Consider the following 20790-nt stretch of genomic DNA (forward strand, 5'->3'; position numbering starts at 1 on the left):
TGTGTGTCCCGTGGCCAATAACAGAGATTGGTCTGGGACCCAGGCCTCATGAATCCTTTGGGGTTCTGGACCACATCCTTGCACACGAAGGAAAGAAACAGATGAGGCCACCGCTTTGCCTCCCTCACCCAGTGACCTCTGAACCCTGTCTCAGAACACCACTGAAGAGACACACACATACTCACCCTTCTCAACCTCCCTGTCCTCTCAGGGCTTTTCTCTGCATGGAAAGGGAAAGTTCATTCCTGATATGGAGTAAAGAGGCAGTCCTACTAGATTGGGAGGTTGGGGCCGTGGGGGGCAGGGGGCAGTGGAATAAACTGATTTAACCATTTCTCTATCACTAGGCAGTAAAGTTGTTTGAAATGTTCACTATTATAAAAAACTATTGCAGAGAATGTCTTTATAGCATTTTGAGGAACTTAATAAACTAAAACAAGATTAAAAGCTTGATTACAAATGCTTTCTAGAGTTTTATCAGATTACACTCATTGAATGAAAAAGTACCAGTTTTATGGTCCCTTCCTAGTCTTTTAATGTTTGCTCATTGAAAGAGTTTTCTTCCTTCCATTTGAATTTCTTTGCAAGTAATAGGGACATAATCTGTTGCTCATTGCTTGTTCCTGTGTCTGCCTGTTGGTGTCACTTTCTCCTTAAATTTTCTTCTAAAACACAGAGTGACCAAAAAGATATGAAAGGGGAAAAAATCAAGATACATTTAAAGTTAAAACCTTTTATTGTTTTATAACCAAATAAAAATATCAGAATACATTTACCAGGCAGGTCCCAGACAATGGTTGCCATCATTCCTCCTTTAATTCTGTGCACTGGCCTATGGGAAAACAAACAGCCGGAAGAAAAGTGCGCCTTTTGAACAGACAGTACTCTAGGGTCCACTAGAGAGTGCTCTGAGGAAAGCTGCATTACTTGGGTGGGGGAGGGTGGATCACAATCAAGTAGAACTCTTTTTCAGACATGCAAGATGCCATTTCAAGTGGGATGATCTAGGGACTCTGCAGGACACCGTAGTCTTTAGCTGGGGTGCTCTGATTCCTGGAGGAAGTCACGTTCCCCTTTACAGCTCTGAGAAAGGAAGAACTGATGGGGTGGTGGGGGCAAAAAGGCAGCCATGACTGGTCAGTCCTAGTGACCCCTATATCAGGAGTAGAGGACATTACACTCTAATGGCTGGTCCCCTTGACAGTAGCACCCAATTTACAAATGCCATTGGCCAGCAGGATGACACTCCCAAGGCATAATATTAATCATTAGGAAAATACCAGGTTAATGGCTTTAGGCCAGGGCCTGAAGGTAGCATAGATGGTTCGGGTGAGCCTGTAATGTCAGCATGGAAGGGAGCTCTGGAGAGGTTGGCATGCTCATCTTCCTGAGAGCAACTGATGCCCTGAAGGAAAGGGGCTTTCCCAGTGGGGCTTAGGTTCCCACTTCACTTCCCATTTCAAAGCCAGTTTCTGTAAGATTCATGAACTTTCCACTCATGTACCAAGATTACATAAAAAGGTGGGGGAGGGTTGCTGTGCAAAAGCAAGGAAACGCAGTGTGCAATACCATCCAGAAGCTGGAATGGGGTCACTGGCTTTTCTGACCACAGAACCATGAAGTGTAGGGGAGGTTACCTAGAAAACATGGCTGGACTGGAAGCTAAGTCCTCTGTGACAGTGAAGTTTAATGGGGCAACCCTTAAAATCAGTCAGAAAAGGTTAAGATAGCCTCATAAAACCAGATTCAGTCACACTGTCTCCATCCAGTTCCTCAGTTACTCCTTTTCATGTCGAGGTGTTTATACACGTGTGGTTCCCTTATCTGGAATGCTTCCCCATCACCTAGTTAGACTGCTTTCATTTTTCAGCTTATATGTACGATCCTTGGGGAAACCTCTGGCTATCGCTTACTGAAAATTCAGTTTGTGATCATTGGCGTGACCACTGATGAAGGCTCACTTCCTCCCAGACTGTAAGCACTTGTTCAGGGACGGTTTTAGTGTTTCTCATAACTGTGTTTTCAGATTTAGTCCCACACCTGTCAACAGGTACCCAATAAATATTTACTAATTGAAGGAAGCCACTTCCTTCCATTTAAGATAAATAGTACAACTTGTCCCCAAGTTATATGGCTGCTGCAAAGCAATTCTAACAATAGGTTCAAAGAAACTAGACTAACTCCTAAGCAGCCATGATGCCTGCCTTTTTTACTTCCTCCCAAACATAAAAGTAACATGCTAGATTATCAAATACTAAGGTTTGCCTTAGGATTTGAACACCATAGTGGATCACCTGGATTATTCACTTTCGATTCAGAGAGCAAGCGGCCTTGTTGACAGGTTACCAGCCCAGAACGAGGGACCTGCTTGCTCCTTGTAGAGAACGGAGCTGTTTGAGGGACCATGCTTCTTTGCCCCAGGGGCACAGCCTTCTTGCAGTTCCCTCTGACCTTCTCCAAAGGCCTCCAGTGGAAGGATGCTTCCGTCCTCCTCTGTGTGCAGGGAAAAACCAAACCCTGGTGACTTGAGGGAGGCCCAGAGAGAGCACTTCCAAAGAGGACACTGCCTAGCGTCCGTCCGGGTAACTGTGCAAACAAAGCCCTGGAGCTTGCCCGGCCAGAGGCAGCACCATAGGCCTTTGCTCCTGAGCCATCAGACAACAGTGAGTGATAAGTTCTGGGTCTCTCCCTTGGGGTTTACACAGGGACTCCTCAGACACTGGAAGAGGGAGAAATGAGCTAGCAGACTCCCCAGCCCAGTACTTAAAGTGTCCTCCATTGTGTCCCTTTCTGACAGAGGAGACTTGGTCTGATCTTGTAAGCATCAGGCAAAGTTCATTTCCTGTGTGAGGGCACAAGGAGCCACTGAGTAGATACTCCACAAAACAGGAGAGCCTCTTGGAATGGGTAACACAGGTTGCCTCGTGGGAGGGAAGCTTTTCATTCTCTATAATCTTTTGTACCTTTTAGTTTTTGAATCATGTAAGTATTATCTAGTCAAAATATTTTAATTGAAATACACGGAGCTTGCCACTTTCCTGGGGTGGGGTGGAATCCTATTGCTCTCCAAGTACAACGTGTATCAGTCTGACCTAGAAATAGGCAGCATCTGTCAAAGCCAGCCTTTTCCTGCCTTGAACCCGGTCTTGGCATATCTCTTTAACCAGTGCTCTCAACCAATAATGTTCACACGAATCACCTAGGAATCTTGCTGAAACACAGGTTCTGATGGAGGACAAGGGAGGGGCCCGCAACTGCCATCTCCAACAGCCTCCTAGGGGAGGCTGATGCTGCTGGTCTACAGGCCACACTTGAAGTGGTGAGGCTCTACAGCCACTAGGGGGGAAGCAGCTTGGGTCTGCAGGGTGGAGGCGGGATGCAGCAGGGTGGGGAAGGAGGGGCTGGGGTGAGGGGTTAGGGCCGCCCTATTAACAGTTGCTTCCGGGCCAAGTGAGCTCCACCTATTGTATCTCCTTACCCCTTCAGACCCAGCCTTGGAGGAGAAACAGAGGGAGGCTAGGTCGGGACACCCAGCTGCACAGAACTGCAAGAGACAGACAGGGTGAGACACAATGCCCAAAGCTTCCAGAGACTGGGTGGGTAGACTGGAGCAGAGGCCTCCCTGCCTCTGCTTCCCCACCTTAGCTGGAAACCCTCAGAGGCTGCCTCTCCCCCAAGGGCCAGTTGCCTCCTTACACATGTCCAGTCCTTTCCTGGTTGCTTCCTTGGCCACCTTTAAATTTTTTCCCTGAGGGCAAGGCCAATTGTCCCCTTGGATGTTAGCCAGAGTCTTTCTCCAAGGAGCCACCATTCTCAACAGGGATTTGTGAAAGTCTCAACCAGAGTCAGGAGGAAGGCCAGGGTGGCTGAGGCTGGCTATGAGGTCTGCTGGCTCTGGAGGGAATTACATGTGTGCTCCCCTCCCTGAGGGCCAGGTCAGCATCTCATTTAAGCATCTCTTGGATAGGGCACAGCCCATAGCAAATAATATGTATCAGACGAATGCATGAATGAATGCATGAACATTTTTCACTTCAGAAAAATAAAAGAACTCCAGTACCACCCAGGCCCCTGACCTTCTCCCACTTGCTTCTTCCAGGCCTCCTTTTGTAGATCTGAGCCACTCTGGCCACTAGGAGGCTGCCTCACCCCTGCCACACACACCCAACACACATAACAAAAAGCTCCATAGCAAGATCCCAAAGAGCAGAAGAGATGGCCGTGCCTGGAAGCACCTGTCCCATGCAGACACAAAGACAATTTTCAGTTCAGGGCTGCAGGTGCCTTGGCCCCAACATCTTCAGCAAATCTGCTCTCAGCGGATACCTCTGGCTAGGCCTCTGCTGTCTGCAGGTTCTGTAGCTGCTCCGCGTTGACCTTTCCGTTCCCCAGGTGGCCAGACCTGTGTGTGGATGGGTGAGTGGGCACACAGAGGACAATTGGGCACCCTGTGAATGGGAACGGCCACCCTAAAGGCAGACCCCACCCGCAGCAGCCTCTCACGGGCAGCCCAGCAGACAGAGCGAGTCCCTGGCCACCGCCCAGACACGCGCAGGTGCTCGGAGTCTCCGGAGCTGTACCGGCAAAATGAGCAGCAGCCACCATGCTGGTACGTGGGGGCACCCAGAGCCTCCCACAGCGACAGGCAAGGAAGGCATCTGATGAGGAGCAGGGGAATGGAGGGCTTGATAAGGCAGAAAGACCTGATGGAGAAGAACTGGATTCTAGAGATGTACTGGCCGTTTCAAATCCCAGCTCTGCCATTTATCAGCTGTGTGACTTGAGCAAGTTACTTAACCTTTCTTGCTTCCATTTCCTCATTAGGAGAATAGGGACTATAGGTGTCCACCTCCCTAAGGTGCTGAAACGAGTTCATACATATGAAGAGCTCAGAGAAGTGGCAGGCAGAGTGAGCCGAGTAGACGGTGGTACTGCTATGATCCTAATGCTGGGAGAGCACAGCAAGCAGGCTGCTCTGTGGGGACTTAAGGGCATAGAGGAAATAATGGGCAAAATGGAGGAGCTAAAGCACCACCTCCCCACAAAGTCCAGCGTGGATGGGCTCTCCTGGGAGCAGGGAGCAGAGGAAAGGGCCCAGCCAACTCTGCAAGGCTCATTCTCAGGGCCTCTGCCCCGCAGCCCCTCACCTGACGGGCTCAAGGAGCTGCTGGCATGGGCAGCCATTCCCCTTCTGGCTGCCGCCTCCGTGGTGCACCTCAGGCTGCTCGGCCTCCTCTGCCTCTGGGGTCCCGCCCTGCTGCGAGGACTCTGCAAGCCCCGGGGGGACCCGTAGGATTCTGGGCGGGATAGGACCCAGTTAAACCTGGCCTGCACAGCCCAGCGGGGGTTGGGAGGCACCCCTCTTCCTCCAGCAGCTCACAGCAATGGGGTGGGGGCGGATGGTGGCAGAGCTGTGAGGGTTCTGTCAGGGTCCGGGCCAAGGGCTCAGCCTGACTCAGGGCTGGTTCAGTCCGGGGAATGACACGTGGTGGGGTACAGGGGGTGCCCAGGTGCCTATCTGGAGCCCACCATCTGCAATTCCTCTTTTGATCCCAACTCCTCCAGAATGGCTGGGCCAGAGTCCCTTTCTCCTTCCAATCTTCCCACAGACATCAGAATTTCCCACTTATACTATGTTCTGCAGCTATGAATACACACCACCAAGCTCGGGGCCCCAGAGAGCCTGGAAATAGACCTCCACAGTACAAAACAGGAAATCCATCTTTTTCTTCCCTTACCACTCCAGCTTCCCTTAATCCCTGCCCACCAGGACAACCATGTCCAAGAATACTAAAATTTAAGTGCTAGAAGGCTCTCAGAGAGAGAACCTGAGGCCCAAGAAAGGCTGGGACTTGTCTGAAACCACATGGTAGACAGTGGCAGATCACCTGCCCATGGCCTGTTTGTTTCCTACTAGCCGCTCGCAGGCAGCACCAGGTTCTGGAAAGCATGTTCTGAAAACATCCCACCTTCTGTGGCCCTTCCAGGGGAGCTCCCTCCCAGAAGTTCAGCCCTGCCTCCTTCCACACCCCAAGTGCCACCATCCAACCAGTGTAAAGTCTCTAGGCTGGGGAGGGGGAGGCTGATCAAGGGGGCTCCACAAGGGTCCCCTCACACTGCTGGGGAGGAAGCGTCACCAACCTCACTTCCTCGTACTTCTTGTCCCGGTAAAAATGGCTCTTCTTGATGAAGTAGATAAGTACCAGGTCACAGAAGAAAGCTCCCTGCAGCAAAAGAGTTGAGGGTCCTGACTCAGAATCCTAGACTTCCAGAAAGTGCCCTGCACATGACACATAGTACATCCCATCTGATCTTGCACCAACCCCTAAGAGACATCATTGTCCCCAGTTAACAGATGAGGAAAACACGGCTCAGCAAGAGGCACCTTTGTCAAAAGCCACAAAGCCGGTCCATGGTAGAGCGAAAGCCTGTTCTATCAGGGCAGGCACCCCCTGCACTGCCCTGACCCCATTCAATCATGTCTTCAGTGAACGTCTGCTGGGCAGTCACCAGGAGACTGGCGCTGCGCTGGAATGCAGGAGGATTAAGACAATGAGACCCTGTGGGGACCGTCCCTTGGGTGCAGGAGACAAGTATGTAAATGATGACAGTGATATAGCCTATGATAAGGACCCGAGCAAGGAAGCAGAAGACAGGACTTTACTCAGCCTGGGGACGGTTATCTGGGCTGAATCTTGAGGGTTGAATGGAGTTTATACAAGGCAAAAAAAAAAAAAAAAAGAAAAAAGAAAGAAAGAAGGGAAAGAGAAAAAGAAAAAAAAAAAAGCCCACCCAGGAAGGGCACTGCACAGGTAGCAAAGGAAATTCCACAGGGCCTGTGTTGCAAAAGTGAGAGACACTTCTGGAGAGGTGGGATGGGGAAGCGCTGGTCAATTTTCTTACAATGCCTTTGAAACTTTGGTCCTAATCCCTTAGGGGAAGACAAATAAAGAGCCTTGAACAGGGGCTCAAAGCAGTCAGAATTGTGGCATTTTAGAAATTTAGGTTGGTCCCTTCGGTACCCATCTCTCTCTGTGAGAGGTGGGTCAGAGGGGATCTGAAGAGCAAGGCCAACAGGGTGGTCAAGGAAAGATGGAACAGGACAGGGCTCATTCAGCGGGAACCCGCCCACACTGTTCACAGGGGCCTCCGAGCAGAGTGCATGGTGTAAATGCCACAGAGGGCCACTCCCCCAACAGCCCCCAGGGGAACGGATGTGTCCTGCAGGGCTGAGGAGAGGGTGAGGGGGATTGGGGGCTGAGAGATGGGCTCACAGGTGAACCCGGGCCTCTGACTCTGGGTACTGCGCGACTCTCCCCCAACCCTGCCCCACCGAGATGTCGAAAATGTTATCACTCTTGTTCCACAGAGAACACTCTTCCACCTGACCTGGCATCTATCCCCTTTTCCCTGTTACCTTTTTTTTTTTTTTTTTTTTAAGATTTTATTTATTTATTTGACAGAGATCACAAGTAGGCAGAGCAGCAGGCAGAGAGAGGAGGAAGCAGGCTCCCCGCAGAGCAGAGAGCCCCATGAGGGGCTTGATCCCAGGACCCTGGGATCATGACCTGAGCTGAAGGCAGAGGCTTTAACCCACTGAGCCACCCAGGCACCCCCCTTTCCCTGTTACCTTTATTTCACAGGTATGTACCCCATGCCCTTGTGTTCTGACTTACCCACAACATAGGGAAGTAATCACTGACAGTGGCCCGGCTTAAGAAAGTCACATAAGCAAACACGCAAGACTCCCAATAGTGGCTCTTTGCAGTAAAGAGGAATCATTTGGGGCTCACTTTCATCGACCACATCTCAGGAGAACAGCCTCGTTGAAGCCTGTTACTCGTTGATACCGTTACACAGTTTCCCCGTCTTAATAAAAAGTCCATCCTCAGTCCTGCCCGAAGCCTCTAACAGGGCAGAGAGGGCAGACAGGACGAGGCTGCAGAAACGCTGGCAGGGAGCTTGGAGCTGGGACGGGCATGAGTCACTCACGGACAGCTCCCATGTCTTTTAAAAAAAGTTCCAGAACAACATGGGGGCATGACAAGAGATTCGGAGGAAACCTTTGCCTAACTCCCCAGCCACTGCTTCCTCTCCTGTGAGCCCCTCTGGGGCCTGGGAAGGAACGGATCTGAGGAAGAACTACAGCCTGACTTCCCTGCTGCTCCCCTTTCAGTCCTGTGATGTTCAACGGGGGGGGATTTGGCCCCCAAGAGGCAAGCAATTTCTGGAGACGTTTTTGGTTGTCCCAACTGGGGAAGAAAGCACTGCTGGCATCTAGCAAGTAGAGGTATCTAGTGCAATGTTGTTAACCATCCTCCAGTGCACAGAGGGCCCTCCACAAAAAAGAATTATCTGGCCCAAACTGTCAGCAGGGCCACAGCTGAGAAGCCCTGTATATAGCTGGGTCCTGCCTCTTTTTAGCAGCAGTGGAGATGAGGCTTCGGAAGTTCAGGGACTGACCCAGGATCCCAGAGGAGCCCAGCCCCGCCCTGAGCTCAAGCCACAGGCAGGTGTTTCTCTGGCTCTCCAAGTAGAAACTCCGGCAGTCACTGCCACCTGGGGGCTGCTGACAGGTGTCGGGTCCCAGAAAGCCTGAACTGCATCCCACCTACGATGCCTGCTCTCATTCTTCTAAAGCATCAGCACGGCACCTCTCGAGCAGCTTCCCCCCTCCCCGGCCAGTGCTCAGAGGGTTCAGGTGAAAAGGGGGAGTACTCACCGCACCCATGAGCGCCACCCCGGAGCCGATGTTGATGATCGTGGGGATGATGCTGAACTTCCCTGCCTGGAGCACAGAGAAACAAAGCAGGCTGAACATGGGGCGGGGGCATGGAGGGGAGACAGTAGGCTCCCTAGGGACTCCAGCATGCCCCACTCCAGACCTGCCCAGCCTCAGGATGGGAGATCACCGCACACACCTTGCCATTCACCATCACATCAAAGCGGATCCCATAGGCTTTCATCAGCGTGCGGAACTCCACTCCAGCTCCATCTCGGTAATATTTGGCGAACCTAGCGGAGACCTTCCCTGCTTGGCAATGCGTACTTGGCTGCTTTGGAGATTTATAAGCACCCCCAAGCCCCAGCTCTTAGCAGCCATGGGGAAGGTTATGGATCCTCGTGCTAAAACTGTGGTAACGATACATCCAGACACTTGAAATCCTTACAAACATTCTCTAAGAGGCAAGGGCTTTCCCATTACATGCTGGGCCAACCCAGGGCCACCAAAGCATTGAGGAAGGTGACCCAGCTAAGAAGCCAAGCCTCAGCTTCCCAGTGAGCCCAGAGGGGGACAGAAACTTCTCTCCTCTCCCAGTGATGCCCCTGCCTGCCATCCCTCATCTCTCCTCAGCTCTTCCTCCCTCTACTTCCCACTCAAAAACCCATGCCCAGTAAGGGGTGTCAGAGTGCTGACATCCAGAAGAGGACAAAATGTGAACAGGGTAACAAGACAACAATTCTGCCCCACTTACCTGAAGTTGTACCCAGAGGAGATTGAGTTTTCTGAAAATTTGTTGTCCAGACGGCTAAAAGAATAGTGAGGGTTGCACTCAGAAGGCGCTTTATCAAGATCACAGTCCCATTCAATCTGAATTCCTATCACACCACCCTGACAAAGAAGAGACAAGAATCAGTGCACAGAACTTTATGGAAGCAGACAGAAGACACCGACCAGCTCCTCACAGGGAGCTGGACAAGACCGGGAAAGGACTCGGGCCAAGGGTCAGGCCCACTGGAGCATCCTTCCAGGAAGAACGTGGAAGTTCCAGGGTCCTAGCCCCACTTTTGGAGCGGCCGAGAAAAGCACACTGCCTAGAGCGCCCAACCCCAGATCTCTCCTGTCTCATGCTTCCATGAGTGAGAACCTACAATGGGAGGGGAACCTCACCCAAGAGCCAGGATGTGCCAGTGAGGCTTCTTCTGGCTCAGTTTCCACGGATGCCCCAAGGACTGAGAACCAAACAGCAGGTGCTCAGTGTGCCTGCCACTGAGTGCCTGAGTTCTGCCAGGCTGTGTGTCCTACTAATTCTGAAGACAATTCTGAAGACTTAGTCTTCTGAAGAATTATTTTGATGGACTTAGTCCATCCCACTCCAGGAGTCTCCGTCTTCGTAACAGAGCCCAGACCCAGAGCTCTTGGGCCCCCGGGCCCCCCAGACACGGCTCCCTCGGTGCACAGCACCTACCTGCAGGGCTATCTCCTGGAAGTTGCTCCCCGTCCAGCTGACCACAGACCCCAGTCGGAAGATGGGGCAGTAGGGGTTCTTGGGGCCAAACTGACAGGACTTCAGGAAGGCTCTGTCTTTGGTGTCTAGCACATTGGTCCTGGAGGCCATGAACATATAGTGACATGAGGCTGAAATGGGCCTTTCCCAGGCCAGAGACAGCCTGATGCAGGCATCACTGGGCCTTTCCCTGGCCCAGGCTGAGTCCCTGATTTTAGCCTCAAATCCTGACTACTACCCCCTCAGCAGCCCCCCCAAAACCTACTGCATTCAAGGACAGAACCCCATTCCTACAACAAGGGGAAGGGGTGTTCCAGCATCACTCAGTGGTTCACCCACACAGGAATGTCACATACACCCATACACCAGGCACACAGCCCCATGCACAGTGACAAGGAGGCAGCCCCCAGATCCCCAGTAACCAAGTCCCACGTACTTGGAGAAGTTGAACTTGGGGAAACGGATGAAGTTCTTTATATAAACGGTGAAGTCTTCAGCCTTGCCCAGGAGTGGCTTCCTGAAAACCAAGCCAGGACAGCCTGTCCAGGAGGCCCTGCCTCTGTTCCCTCTGTACATCCCCCAGGCCTGTGACAGGGCCGAGGCCTGCCTGCCCCCTGGATCCCCTGGAGCCTTTGCCAGGCCATTAATTTGATCATGTTGGCATGGACCTGGGGCTTTGTCGGGTGTCCTCAGAAAGGGGATCCAGAGTAGATGTATCTCCACCACTAGGCTGAGAACCAGTCCCTGCCCAGATGCTCTTCAGGGTCCCGAGGCTAGAGCCACTCACACTGGCCTGGGCTTCGTCTCCACTGGGCACCAGGCGAAGATCTCACAGGTGCCCCTTTGCATGTTCCCCACCCGCAGGCAGCGTCCAGTCTTCACTCCTGCAGGATTGGGACAGAGACAATGCTCGAAGCCTCCTGGCTCCATTCCCCACTTTGCTCCCAGCCCTAGCTATTCCAGGCCTCACCATTTCCAGCCACAACAGGCTCCCCAGGAGGACAGTCACTGTCTGCGTAGCACCAGGCATCTGGAATGCTTTCACTCTGCCAGAAAGAGAGGACAGCTGGGTGGAGGGGTTTCCCTGAAGGGGCCCCAGTTCAGAACCAGGTCCCACCCCAGGAATTAGGACAGGGGTTCCTCCCCTGAGTGGGACTACACACCCTTTGAGAACCTGCTTCTCCCCCAAGCAATGCAGGTACATGCTCTGGCACACATATCCCCTGGGGCACTTGGAGGAGATAGAAATCCCTGCTTCAGGAGATGGATGGACCCCAACCACTGCTGGAAGCTCTCCTACCCCCTCCCCAGCTTTCTGCACCCCATCAAACCTCAGCACAGGTTTCCTGCCGCTGGTTGGGAGTCACAATCAAGTTGGTGACTACGAAGAAGACGTTCTCTCCCTGAGGAACCAAAGAGGAATTGAGGGACATCTTCCTTCCCTCTTGAGGACCCTTGTTCCCAGGCTTCCTGGCAGGGGTTGGGTGTCTGCATAGGTGTTGAGGACAATAGGGCCACAAAATCAGCAGATTTTGCCCACTGACTTTGAAGTCTCTGAGTAGACATCCCTGGATAGGTCCCTTTCAGGCCCACAATCCCAAACTGTCCTCTCCATGAATTCCTATGCTGAGCTCAGTCCCTGGGATCCAAGCCCAGATCTAGGAGAAGAGGCCCAGGCAGGGTGGCCAAGGCCCTGGCCCAGGCCGATTGGGAAAAGGCCAGGGAGCCATTCCCAAGGGCAGTCAGTGGCTAATACAAGGAAGCGGTTCTCTGTTGCCAGGCCACCTGACTCACACTGACCTGAGCGTTCTTGGGGCCTCCTTTGGTTTCTAAGGGCTCAGGGTTTATTGGGAAGGGAGTGGTCCCATAGACACAGTCAGGGAGGACAGGGGTCGGCATCAGGGAGAAGGAGCTGGGCAGGGTCGCTGTCGAAACCCTGGCAGCTATCCTGGGCCAAGGGAGTCCCTAGATAGCTGAGCACCTTCCTATGTGACCCACCCCGAGCCAGGCCCTGCCAGCCCAGGCCCCAGTGCTGCATGGGACTCAGACCTGGGGTGGGATGACGTAGTCAGCAACATCCCAAAGCCGCTCCCCAAGCTCAGATGTGTTGGTGAAGGTCACGCCCTTGACTTTGGTGACAATGCTGCTCTGCAGGGAAGTGTCAGTGTCTTGGTAACCCTTCTTCACCAGGAACACCCAACTGTAGGGAAAGGGTCAACAGGTGGACATCAGCCTCATTGCTGTCCTCGGAATTTTCCACAGGGGCTTCACCTTTCCCACCAGCTCCTGGGCAGGGGGCACATTTCCAATGCTGCCTTAAAGCTGGTTCTGCAAGCAGCAGAGGTGGCAAGCAATCCCAGAAAAGGGAGATGGCTGCTCTCAGGGGCTAAGGTGATGTGACCTCAGGAGAGCCAGTGAATTCTGGGAGTTAACACAGGGTAACAGTGCCTCCCTCCAGGGGTGTGAGGACAGTTAAAGAAGATGATACATAACCTGAAACTGTTCACGGAGAGACGGACAAATCCAAACTAAGGGGCATTCTACAAAATGAGAGTACAAATCCTACATTCTTTGACAACCAAAACACACACAATAAAGGAGCAGATAGATAAGTGGAACTTCATCCAAATTAAAAACTTTTGTAAATCAGGGACGCCTGGGTGGCTCAGTTGGTTAAGCAGCTGCCTTTGGCTCAGGTCATGATCCCAGCATCCTGGGATCGAGTCCCACATCGGGCTCCTTGCTCAGCGGGGAGCCTGCTTCTCCCTCTGCCTCTGCCTGCCATTCTGTCTGCCTGTGCGCGCTCTCTCCCCCACTCTCTCTCTCTGATAAATAAATAAAATCTTTAAAAAAAAAAAAAAACTTTTGTAAATCAAAGGACACTATCAAGAAAGTGAAAAGATAACACACAGAATGGGAGAAAATATTTGCAAATCATAGAGTCAAGATCTAGTAACCAGAATATTTAAAGAACTCTTACAACTCAGCCATGAAAAAGACAAACAACCTAATTTTAAAATGGGCCAAGGATTTGAGTAGACATTTCTTCACAGAAGATATCGAGACAGCCAATAAGCCCATGATAAGATGCTCAACGTCGTTAGTCATCAAGAAAATGAAAATCAGAACCACAATGAGATACTACTTTACACCAAATAAGATAGCTGTAATTAAAAAAAAAAAGGAAAATAACAAGTGTTGGTGAGGATGCAGAAAAATTGGGACTCGCTGACAGCTGGTGCAGCTGCTGTGGAAAACAGCTTGGTAGTTGACCCAGCAACTTACTAACAAAAATATATATCCAAGAGAACTGAAAACATATATCCACACCCAAACTTGCACATGAATGTCCTTCATAATGTTATTCGTGAGAGTCAAAAAGCAGAAACAGTCCAAACAAAATGTGGGTATTTTTTAGCTATAAATGAGATGAAGTACTAATTCATGCTATCCCGTGGATAAACATGGAAAACACTATGTTAAGTGAAGAAGCCAGACCAAAAAAAGACAACATGTCGTATGATTTGATTTATATAAAATGTCCAGAAGACGTAAATCTATAGAGACAGAAAGTACATTGGTGGTTGCCAGGGGCTGGGGGTAAGGGGAAATTCTTACTGACTTCTAATAGATGTGGGTTCCTTTTTGGGGTGTTGGAAATGTTCTGAAATAAGACAGTGGTTGACAGTTGTACAACATTGTGAATGTACTAAAAACCACTGAATCGTATAATTTTAAATAGTTAAAATCATGAATTACATGTTAGGTGAATTTTACTTCAACTAAAAAGTTGTAATAAAATAAAAATCCTCAACTTTTCAAAAAACATCAATGTCATGAAATACAAGACAGTCTCAGGTATAATTCCAGATTAAAGGAGACTAAGAAGACAAAATGAATGGATGCAAGGCAAGCTTTCAGAATTTTTTTTTTTTTTTTTGCTATTACAGATAATTATAAGAGTAATTTACAAGAGATCCATAGATTAGAAAATAATATTGTTTCAGTGTTAATGATCTAATTTTCATAGGTGTACTTAGTTAAGTAAGAGAATTCCTTGGTTTTAAGAAATACGCACTCAAGGGGTGCCTGGGTGGCTCAGTCAGTTAAGCCTCTGCCTCAGCTCAGGTCATGATCTCAGGGTCCTGGGATTGAGCCCAGCAGGGAGTCTGCTTCCCCTCCTCTCTCTGCCTGCCTCTCTGCCTACGTGTCAAACAAACAAACAAAATCTTAAAAAAAAAAAAAAATGCACTGAAGTCTTTAGTAGTAAAGTGGCATAATGTCTACAACTTACTCTTTTTTTAAAAAGAGTTATTTATTCACTTATTTATTAGAGAGAGAGCATGCAAGTGAGGGCACAGAGAGAGAGAGAGAAGCAGATACCCTGATAATCCCATCTTACACCCGCTGACCATGACCGGAGTCCAAATCAGGAGCCAGGTGCTCGACCAGCTGAGCCACATGGACACCCCTGCAACTTACTCTTCAACAGCAAAAACTGCATATATACACACACAACATGTGTATGTGGAGAAAAAAAGGGGAGAGGACAACACAAATGTAGTAAAATGTTAACATCTGGGGAATCTAGGTGAAGGATTTTTTAATTAATTTATTTATTTATTTTTTAATTCGACAGAGACAGATCACAAGTAGGCAGAGAGGCAAGCACAGAGAGAGGAAGGAGGAAGCAGGCTCCCTGCTGAGCAGAGAGCCCGATGCGGGACTCGATCCCGGTGCCCCTGAAGGATTTTTTTTTAAGTTTGTACTACTCCTGTAACTTTTCTGTAAGTCTAAAATGTCAAAATACAAAAAAAAATAATAATAATTTTTTTTTAATGAGATGGCACATATAAATTGCTTAGCACAGTGAGGGCTGGGCCATGGAAGAACTCAAAATGGGATCTAACCAACCTAGTGTTGACGTATACTGTTAAGGTTAGAGATTGTCCAGGTTAATCCTTTAGAAAAAGTTGGGGAAACGGAGGCCAGGGAAGGGCAGGAAGTAGCCTGCCTGAGGTCATGCAGGAGTGGCAAGTGGGGGGGGCGGGGTTTGTCCTTCACCTCTGAGTGCCAGTAAGGGTTCTGTGGTGCCAACCAGGATGTGCTCACCCTCTTCATCTCTGGGGCAGACCTGCTACATCCTAGGCCCTAGACTCTCCTGTCCCCCGGGAAACCTGAAAGGGCTGTACCAACCAGGCATTTTAGTAGGGACACACTGGACCCAGCCTGGACAGAAACATTCTGCAAATGCCCAAGGAACAACATGCATTCATTCATTCATTCATCTCACACCTACTTTCTAAGTGGTTAGATGATGCCAGGCTATGCCTGCCTTCCTGGCATCCCCCAACTGGATGGGAGTCAGACAAGCAAAGGATCCCTATGGAATATATCAGGGGAATGATTCAAGAACCTGGGTCTGAAGGACAAGTGGGCTTTAGCCAAGTAGAGGAGTAAAGGTGTGCCTGGCTGTGGACCGGCATGTACAAAGGTCCTCAGGTGGGAGACATTCGGGTGCCTGAGGGTGGAAGCTCCATGGGCACTTGGCCTCCTTGTGGGGTCAGGGTGGCCCTCTCAGGAGCACCATCTGCTCCTCCCCCAGTCAGGAAATAGGAGGGACTCAACCGAATTCACTAAGGCAGTAAAAGAGGTGCCATTTCCTCCCTCCACCTGTTCCCTCCCTTCTGGGGGGAGGGCTCAGAACAGTGCCTGGCCGAGCAAAGCCCAGGAGTTGCCCCCTCCCCTCATGGTGAGAGGGGGTAAAGGGGAGACAGCCCGTCCAGCCGGCTGCGGGGTAGAGGGCCTCTGGGCAGGACTCCTAGCCGGACACGAGAAAGGCCAGCCAGGGGTGGGGTGAGTTGACAGAAGCGAGTGCCGGGACATGCCAGGCTGCTGAGTTGCCCCAGCCAGGAGCTTAACACATGAGCTCGGTGATTATAAATAACCCACCCGGTGCCCCGGGCCTGCACCAGGCCAACACACCGGGGAGGATCTCTGGGCAACAGCTGGAGCGCAGCCCCCTGCATCTTTGCCCCCCTCCCCCAACCCCCAGAGTTCCAGCCAGAAGGAGCAGCCCGCGGAGAGCCTCATAAATGAAGGAATGCTGAAGTCCCTGCCCGCATCTCATCTCCTCCACAACCAGTGGGGTAAACAGTGGGCTCCCTCTTCACCTGCCCCTCTTACACCTAAGAGTCCCTTCCCAAGCACAGGGACCGCGCATCCAGTTCCCGGGCCCAGAGCCTCCCTGAAAGCCCCCGGAGAACTCACACCACCAGGTAGGTCAGGATGGAGACCTGCAGCAGCCGGTAGAGCAGGCCCACCTTCTTGTTCTTGGCGATGACATACTTCTCGGTCTTGTAGTCGAACAGCGACTGGGACAGCCCCTTGAAGCCCGCCTGCCCCATGGCGCCTTGTCACCTGCGCCCGCCGCCCGCGCCGCCACGCCGGTGCCGCATGGGAGCCGCCTCTCGCCGCCTGCTCCGCGCCGGCCCCGGGCGGCTGGGCACTGCGGCTCCCGGGGGCGCGGCTCCAAGCGGCAGGGTCGCCGGGGCGGGCGCGCGGGGCCGGAGGCGGGCAGGGCGGGGAGCGCGCGGGGGCGCGGGCCGCTGCTGGCGACGCTGCGGAAGACGCCGCGGAGGGCCGGGGGCCCGGGGCCGGGGGCCGGGGGGGTGGAGGGTGGCGACCTTGCCGCCGTCTCTCCCTCTTCCTCCTCCCGTGACGATGACACACGCCTACGAGGGCATTCTTGAGGCACAGGACCGCCGGTGAGGCCCCCCAACCGGGCGCTGGAGAAGCAGGGGCGAGGAGAGGAGAGTAGGAGGGGCTGCTTCTCCAGCAACCCCGCTTTTTCTCCTCCCAAAGCAACCCTGGGGTGGGTGTTGGATAGATTGAATAGATGGGGAAACTGAGGCCAGGGGAAGAGGGACTTAAGGCGTAGGAAGTGAAGGGGGTAGAGAGCATTTGCAGGCAGGCACCCTGGGTTTGATTTTTCCTGCTCTCTGGGGGGACCCTGATTCTCACCACACAGGCTGAGGGAGTCTGAAGACTTGCCTGACCCATGGCTCCTGTGTCCTCTGTGATTAAGTGGGTGTTGCTCCGGGAGCAGCTGCTGTTACTTAAAACCAGACGCTCCCAGGGAGTCAGTTGCCAAGCAGGTCCCAGCACCCACAGCATGAAGAACTCACAGGGTACCTAGAATAGACAGATGGGCTGGGGGTGCCAAGATGCAGGCAGAATCACAAAGTATGCTTGGAGAGAGTTCAAACCAACTGTCTGAAACCTTCCCAGAGCAAGAGATGGGCCTAGTCTAGGGTGCTAAGACCACACCCCTCCTCACAACAGGTGAAATTAAGAGTGGGCACTGGGATGGAGTTTTAGATCGGTTTTAGAACATAGGACAGCCACAGAAAGGCAGAAGCAGTCCTGCTCCTCTCTGCGCTGGCCCTTCACACACCTTCCCTTCCCTGAACCACAGTCTCCAGGGCTTGGAAGGGTCCCGAAAGTTCACCAAGGTGACTCTCTCTAAAAGTAAAGGCTACAGGGCAGTGGGTGTCCAGCTTTAGTGTGCATGGGAATCATTTGGAGGCAAAATGCAAATCCCTGTGCCCTGCCTCTGATATTTTCATTCCCTAAGTCTAGGATGGAGCCTGGGGATCTGTATTTTGCTCTCAAACTGTCGTTTGGGAAGCACAGATCTTTAAACCTTTTCTTCAGATTCAAACACCGTTTCCTCAAAAGGTGTATTCTTATTACCATCCCACCAAAAGTGGTCCCCTACCCCAGTCACTTTCTACCCCGTTTCCCCTTCTTTTTTTTTTTTTTTTTAAGATTTTATTTATTCATTTGAGAGAGAGAGCCCAAGCAGTGAGACATGCAGAGGGAGAGGGAGAAGCAGGCTCCCCGCTGAGCAGAGAGCATGATGTGGGGCTCGATCCCAGGACCCCGGGACCATGACCCGAGCCAAAAGGCAGATGCTTAATCCACTGAGCCACCCAGGCACCCCCTGTTTCCCCTTCTTATTCCCTGAAAACACTTGTCATTCTTGCCTAGGATCTGGTTTACTTATTGACTGTGTCCACTGCTAAGACCATAAGCTCTTGGAGCATGGGGACCTTGCCTTTGGACATCTGTGTCTGATGTCCTCTGCTGTATCTGCCATATATTAACTCAATACATATTTGTCAAGTGTGTGAACAAACTCAGCTCCGATTTTTTAAACAGGGAGGGATTTGGAGCTGCCGTCCTGTCCCAGTCATGACTGGGGATTTTAGAAGCTGGTATCGTCCTGGGGGGAAGGTTTGGGAATTGTCACCGACCTCACTTCCTCACTCTCCCACCAGCCTCTTCCTCAGCGCTCCTTTCACGTGGCTCTCCAGTACTCAGGGGAGAGGCAGCCTCAATGGAGTGACATCACACCTGTGAAGATTCTATCGAACTGAGTCCACGAGGAAAGTAGCCTTTCAGGGTCTCAAGATCTGGCTTGAAGAAGAGCTTGAGGCTGAAAAACACCCCCACAGGGCCCCTTATCCTTGCATAAGCTGCATATAAGATGGTGCCACAATGGGTCTCTCCACTTCCCGAACTGATTTCCAGGCTTTGTGGCCTGGACTATTTATTCTGCTGTGAGACCCCCAGAGACACAGGCCTTCATTTCTCGGGTTGGGTAACTGAGGACCCAGGTCATTGGTCAGAGCTCACAGCTAGCCCCAGTGCAGGGCTTGCTCAGCCTCTCCCTGAGTACGTACGTACTGTGTGCTGCTGCTAAGGCTGAAATGCAAAGCCCCCCGTCCTCTGTATGTCGTTCGTCCCGACTGCCGCTCTGGCTTTAGAGAAGGGGCTCTGCTCTTATTTGCAGTATGGGCAGCCCTTCCTGAACCCCCCATGACTCAGCGAAGACCAGGCTGCAGTTTCTGATAGAACTGTCATAAAGCTTTAGGGGCCACATGCGGTAGAACTGGAAGGGAAAGGGCCACTCTTGGGGTCAGGCCAGACCCCTCCTGTGGGTTCCCTCATAGCACAGCTTCTCGGACTCCGAGGTCCAGACCCATCAGTGGGTCATGATACCCACATACTGGGTCACAAACAGCATATCCCCTGCTCAAAAGAGGAAGAGAGAAAGGGAAAGAGAGAGAAAGAGAGAGAGAGAGAGAGAAGTATCCGTGTGCTTATTAAAGAAGCAAGTGTAGGCACAGTTTCATGAAACTGTTGTTTGGAGTATAGTGTGTGCATATGACTTGGAATGTATTTCTTCCTGGGGTCATGGTCAAAACACTGTGTGAAATGCAATCCTCCACGTGGGAGGACGGCTTACCACCCCTACAAGTTCAGCTCAACACTCAATACACCTGAAGTGGGAGAAGGGGCCTAGGCTTTTTACATTTCCCTTATAAAATTCTAAGTCAGGGATGTTTCCAAAACTAAGACATATTCTCCACTTGAAAGAAAATTGCCTGTTGCTTTTGAGTGACAGGTTCTCCAGTTTCTACCTAACCCCATGGCCATAGTCTTAAGAGCCCCCAAGGTCCCTGTTCCACTGATCTTCCCCAGCAAGGGTGTCTCAGCACCCACTGCTTGCTCAGCCTTCTTCTGGATGCATTCCGTTTGTTGGCTTATTTAATCATCACAACCATAACGCCTACATGGTTGGTACAATCATTATCTTTACATTTCCCTAAGAGGATAGAAGTCTCTTAGTAAGCATCTGAGCCAGAATTTGAATCCAGGTGATCTGGTTCTGCAGCCCAAGCAATGATGTCCACTGTCACCGTAAGCACAGTGCTTTACAGTTTCCACATCAACTCATGTGACTCACTCTGTGAACCCAGCCGGAGAGGTAACTCTCAGTCCTATTATGCATTTGATGGAACAAGGTCCTAGGTCACCTGAGAAGCTATGGTAGTCCTGGGTCTCCCAGCCATCCACTCAAGGCTCAGTCTTCTAGAACCCGGGGCTTTTCTGAATGACAGTGTGGAGCTCACACATTTGCCCTGCTACTGTGGAGGGAAGTCACTACTGAGGCCCAGCCATAGAGGGCTCCTCAAAGGACAACGGACTCTTTCATGATGCCATACCAGAGTGAGGGGCCATTCAAGAGAATGGGCATCATCTTTGGGAGCTCCCACTGCTGCTGGGGCAGAGAGCACTCTGGCATGCCAAGAACTGACTGAGTGCCTTGAAACTTCACTTCCTGTCAGGGGTTAGGGATGAATAGCCTGTCTTCAGAGTAGCCAAAACCCCTCCCTGCCTCACCACCATATACCTTCCCTCTCCTCTCCCAAAGGTGTCCACATGATGCTCCATTACAAGTGTTGTCCACTTGAAAGAAGGCTTGGCAGTGAGTGAATTTGTCTATTCTCATCTTGTACACAAGACTTTGTCTAGCTCAGTGACCTAAGGTACCAGCAATAAAGTGATGGGGAATTAGAAAATGAATTTCTAAAGGGCCTTTTTCCTTTGTTTTTCATCTCACTTACTCCTAAGACCTGCCAACATTTTAAACCTATTGTTCTGTGTGGTTTGAACCCATTTCTGTGGCCATCTTGGTCTGTTCTGTGTCCTG

General features: G+C 51.3%; 1 protein-coding gene across 3 annotated transcripts; it reads right to left on the reverse strand.

Annotated features, from left to right (window-relative positions):
- Positions 1–717: 717 nt before the first annotated feature.
- P2RX5 (purinergic receptor P2X 5) lies at positions 718–17966 on the reverse strand. Of its 3 annotated transcripts, none has more exons than XM_059147571.1 (13): positions 16500–17966; positions 12279–12429; positions 11561–11632; positions 11200–11275; positions 11017–11113; positions 10666–10746; positions 10191–10329; positions 9477–9613; positions 8922–9015; positions 8723–8788; positions 6142–6224; positions 5148–5297; positions 718–4402 (listed from the first exon to the last, which is right to left on the reverse strand). In XM_059147571.1, exons 1-13 carry the CDS (start codon positions 16634–16636, stop codon positions 4333–4335), a joined length of 1353 nt encoding a protein of 450 aa, XP_059003554.1. In that variant the 5' UTR covers positions 16637–17966; the 3' UTR covers positions 718–4332. The 3 variants fall into 3 exon arrangements, with proteins under 3 accessions (XP_059003554.1, XP_059003556.1, XP_059003555.1); XM_059147573.1 differs by having other exon boundaries at positions 11561–11717; positions 16500–16632; XM_059147572.1 differs by having other exon boundaries at positions 16553–16627.
- Positions 17967–20790: the final 2824 nt, after the last annotated feature.

This window comes from Mustela lutreola, chromosome 15 (genome assembly GCF_030435805.1).
Source record: "Mustela lutreola isolate mMusLut2 chromosome 15, mMusLut2.pri, whole genome shotgun sequence".
NCBI lineage: Eukaryota > Metazoa > Chordata > Mammalia > Carnivora > Mustelidae > Mustela > Mustela lutreola.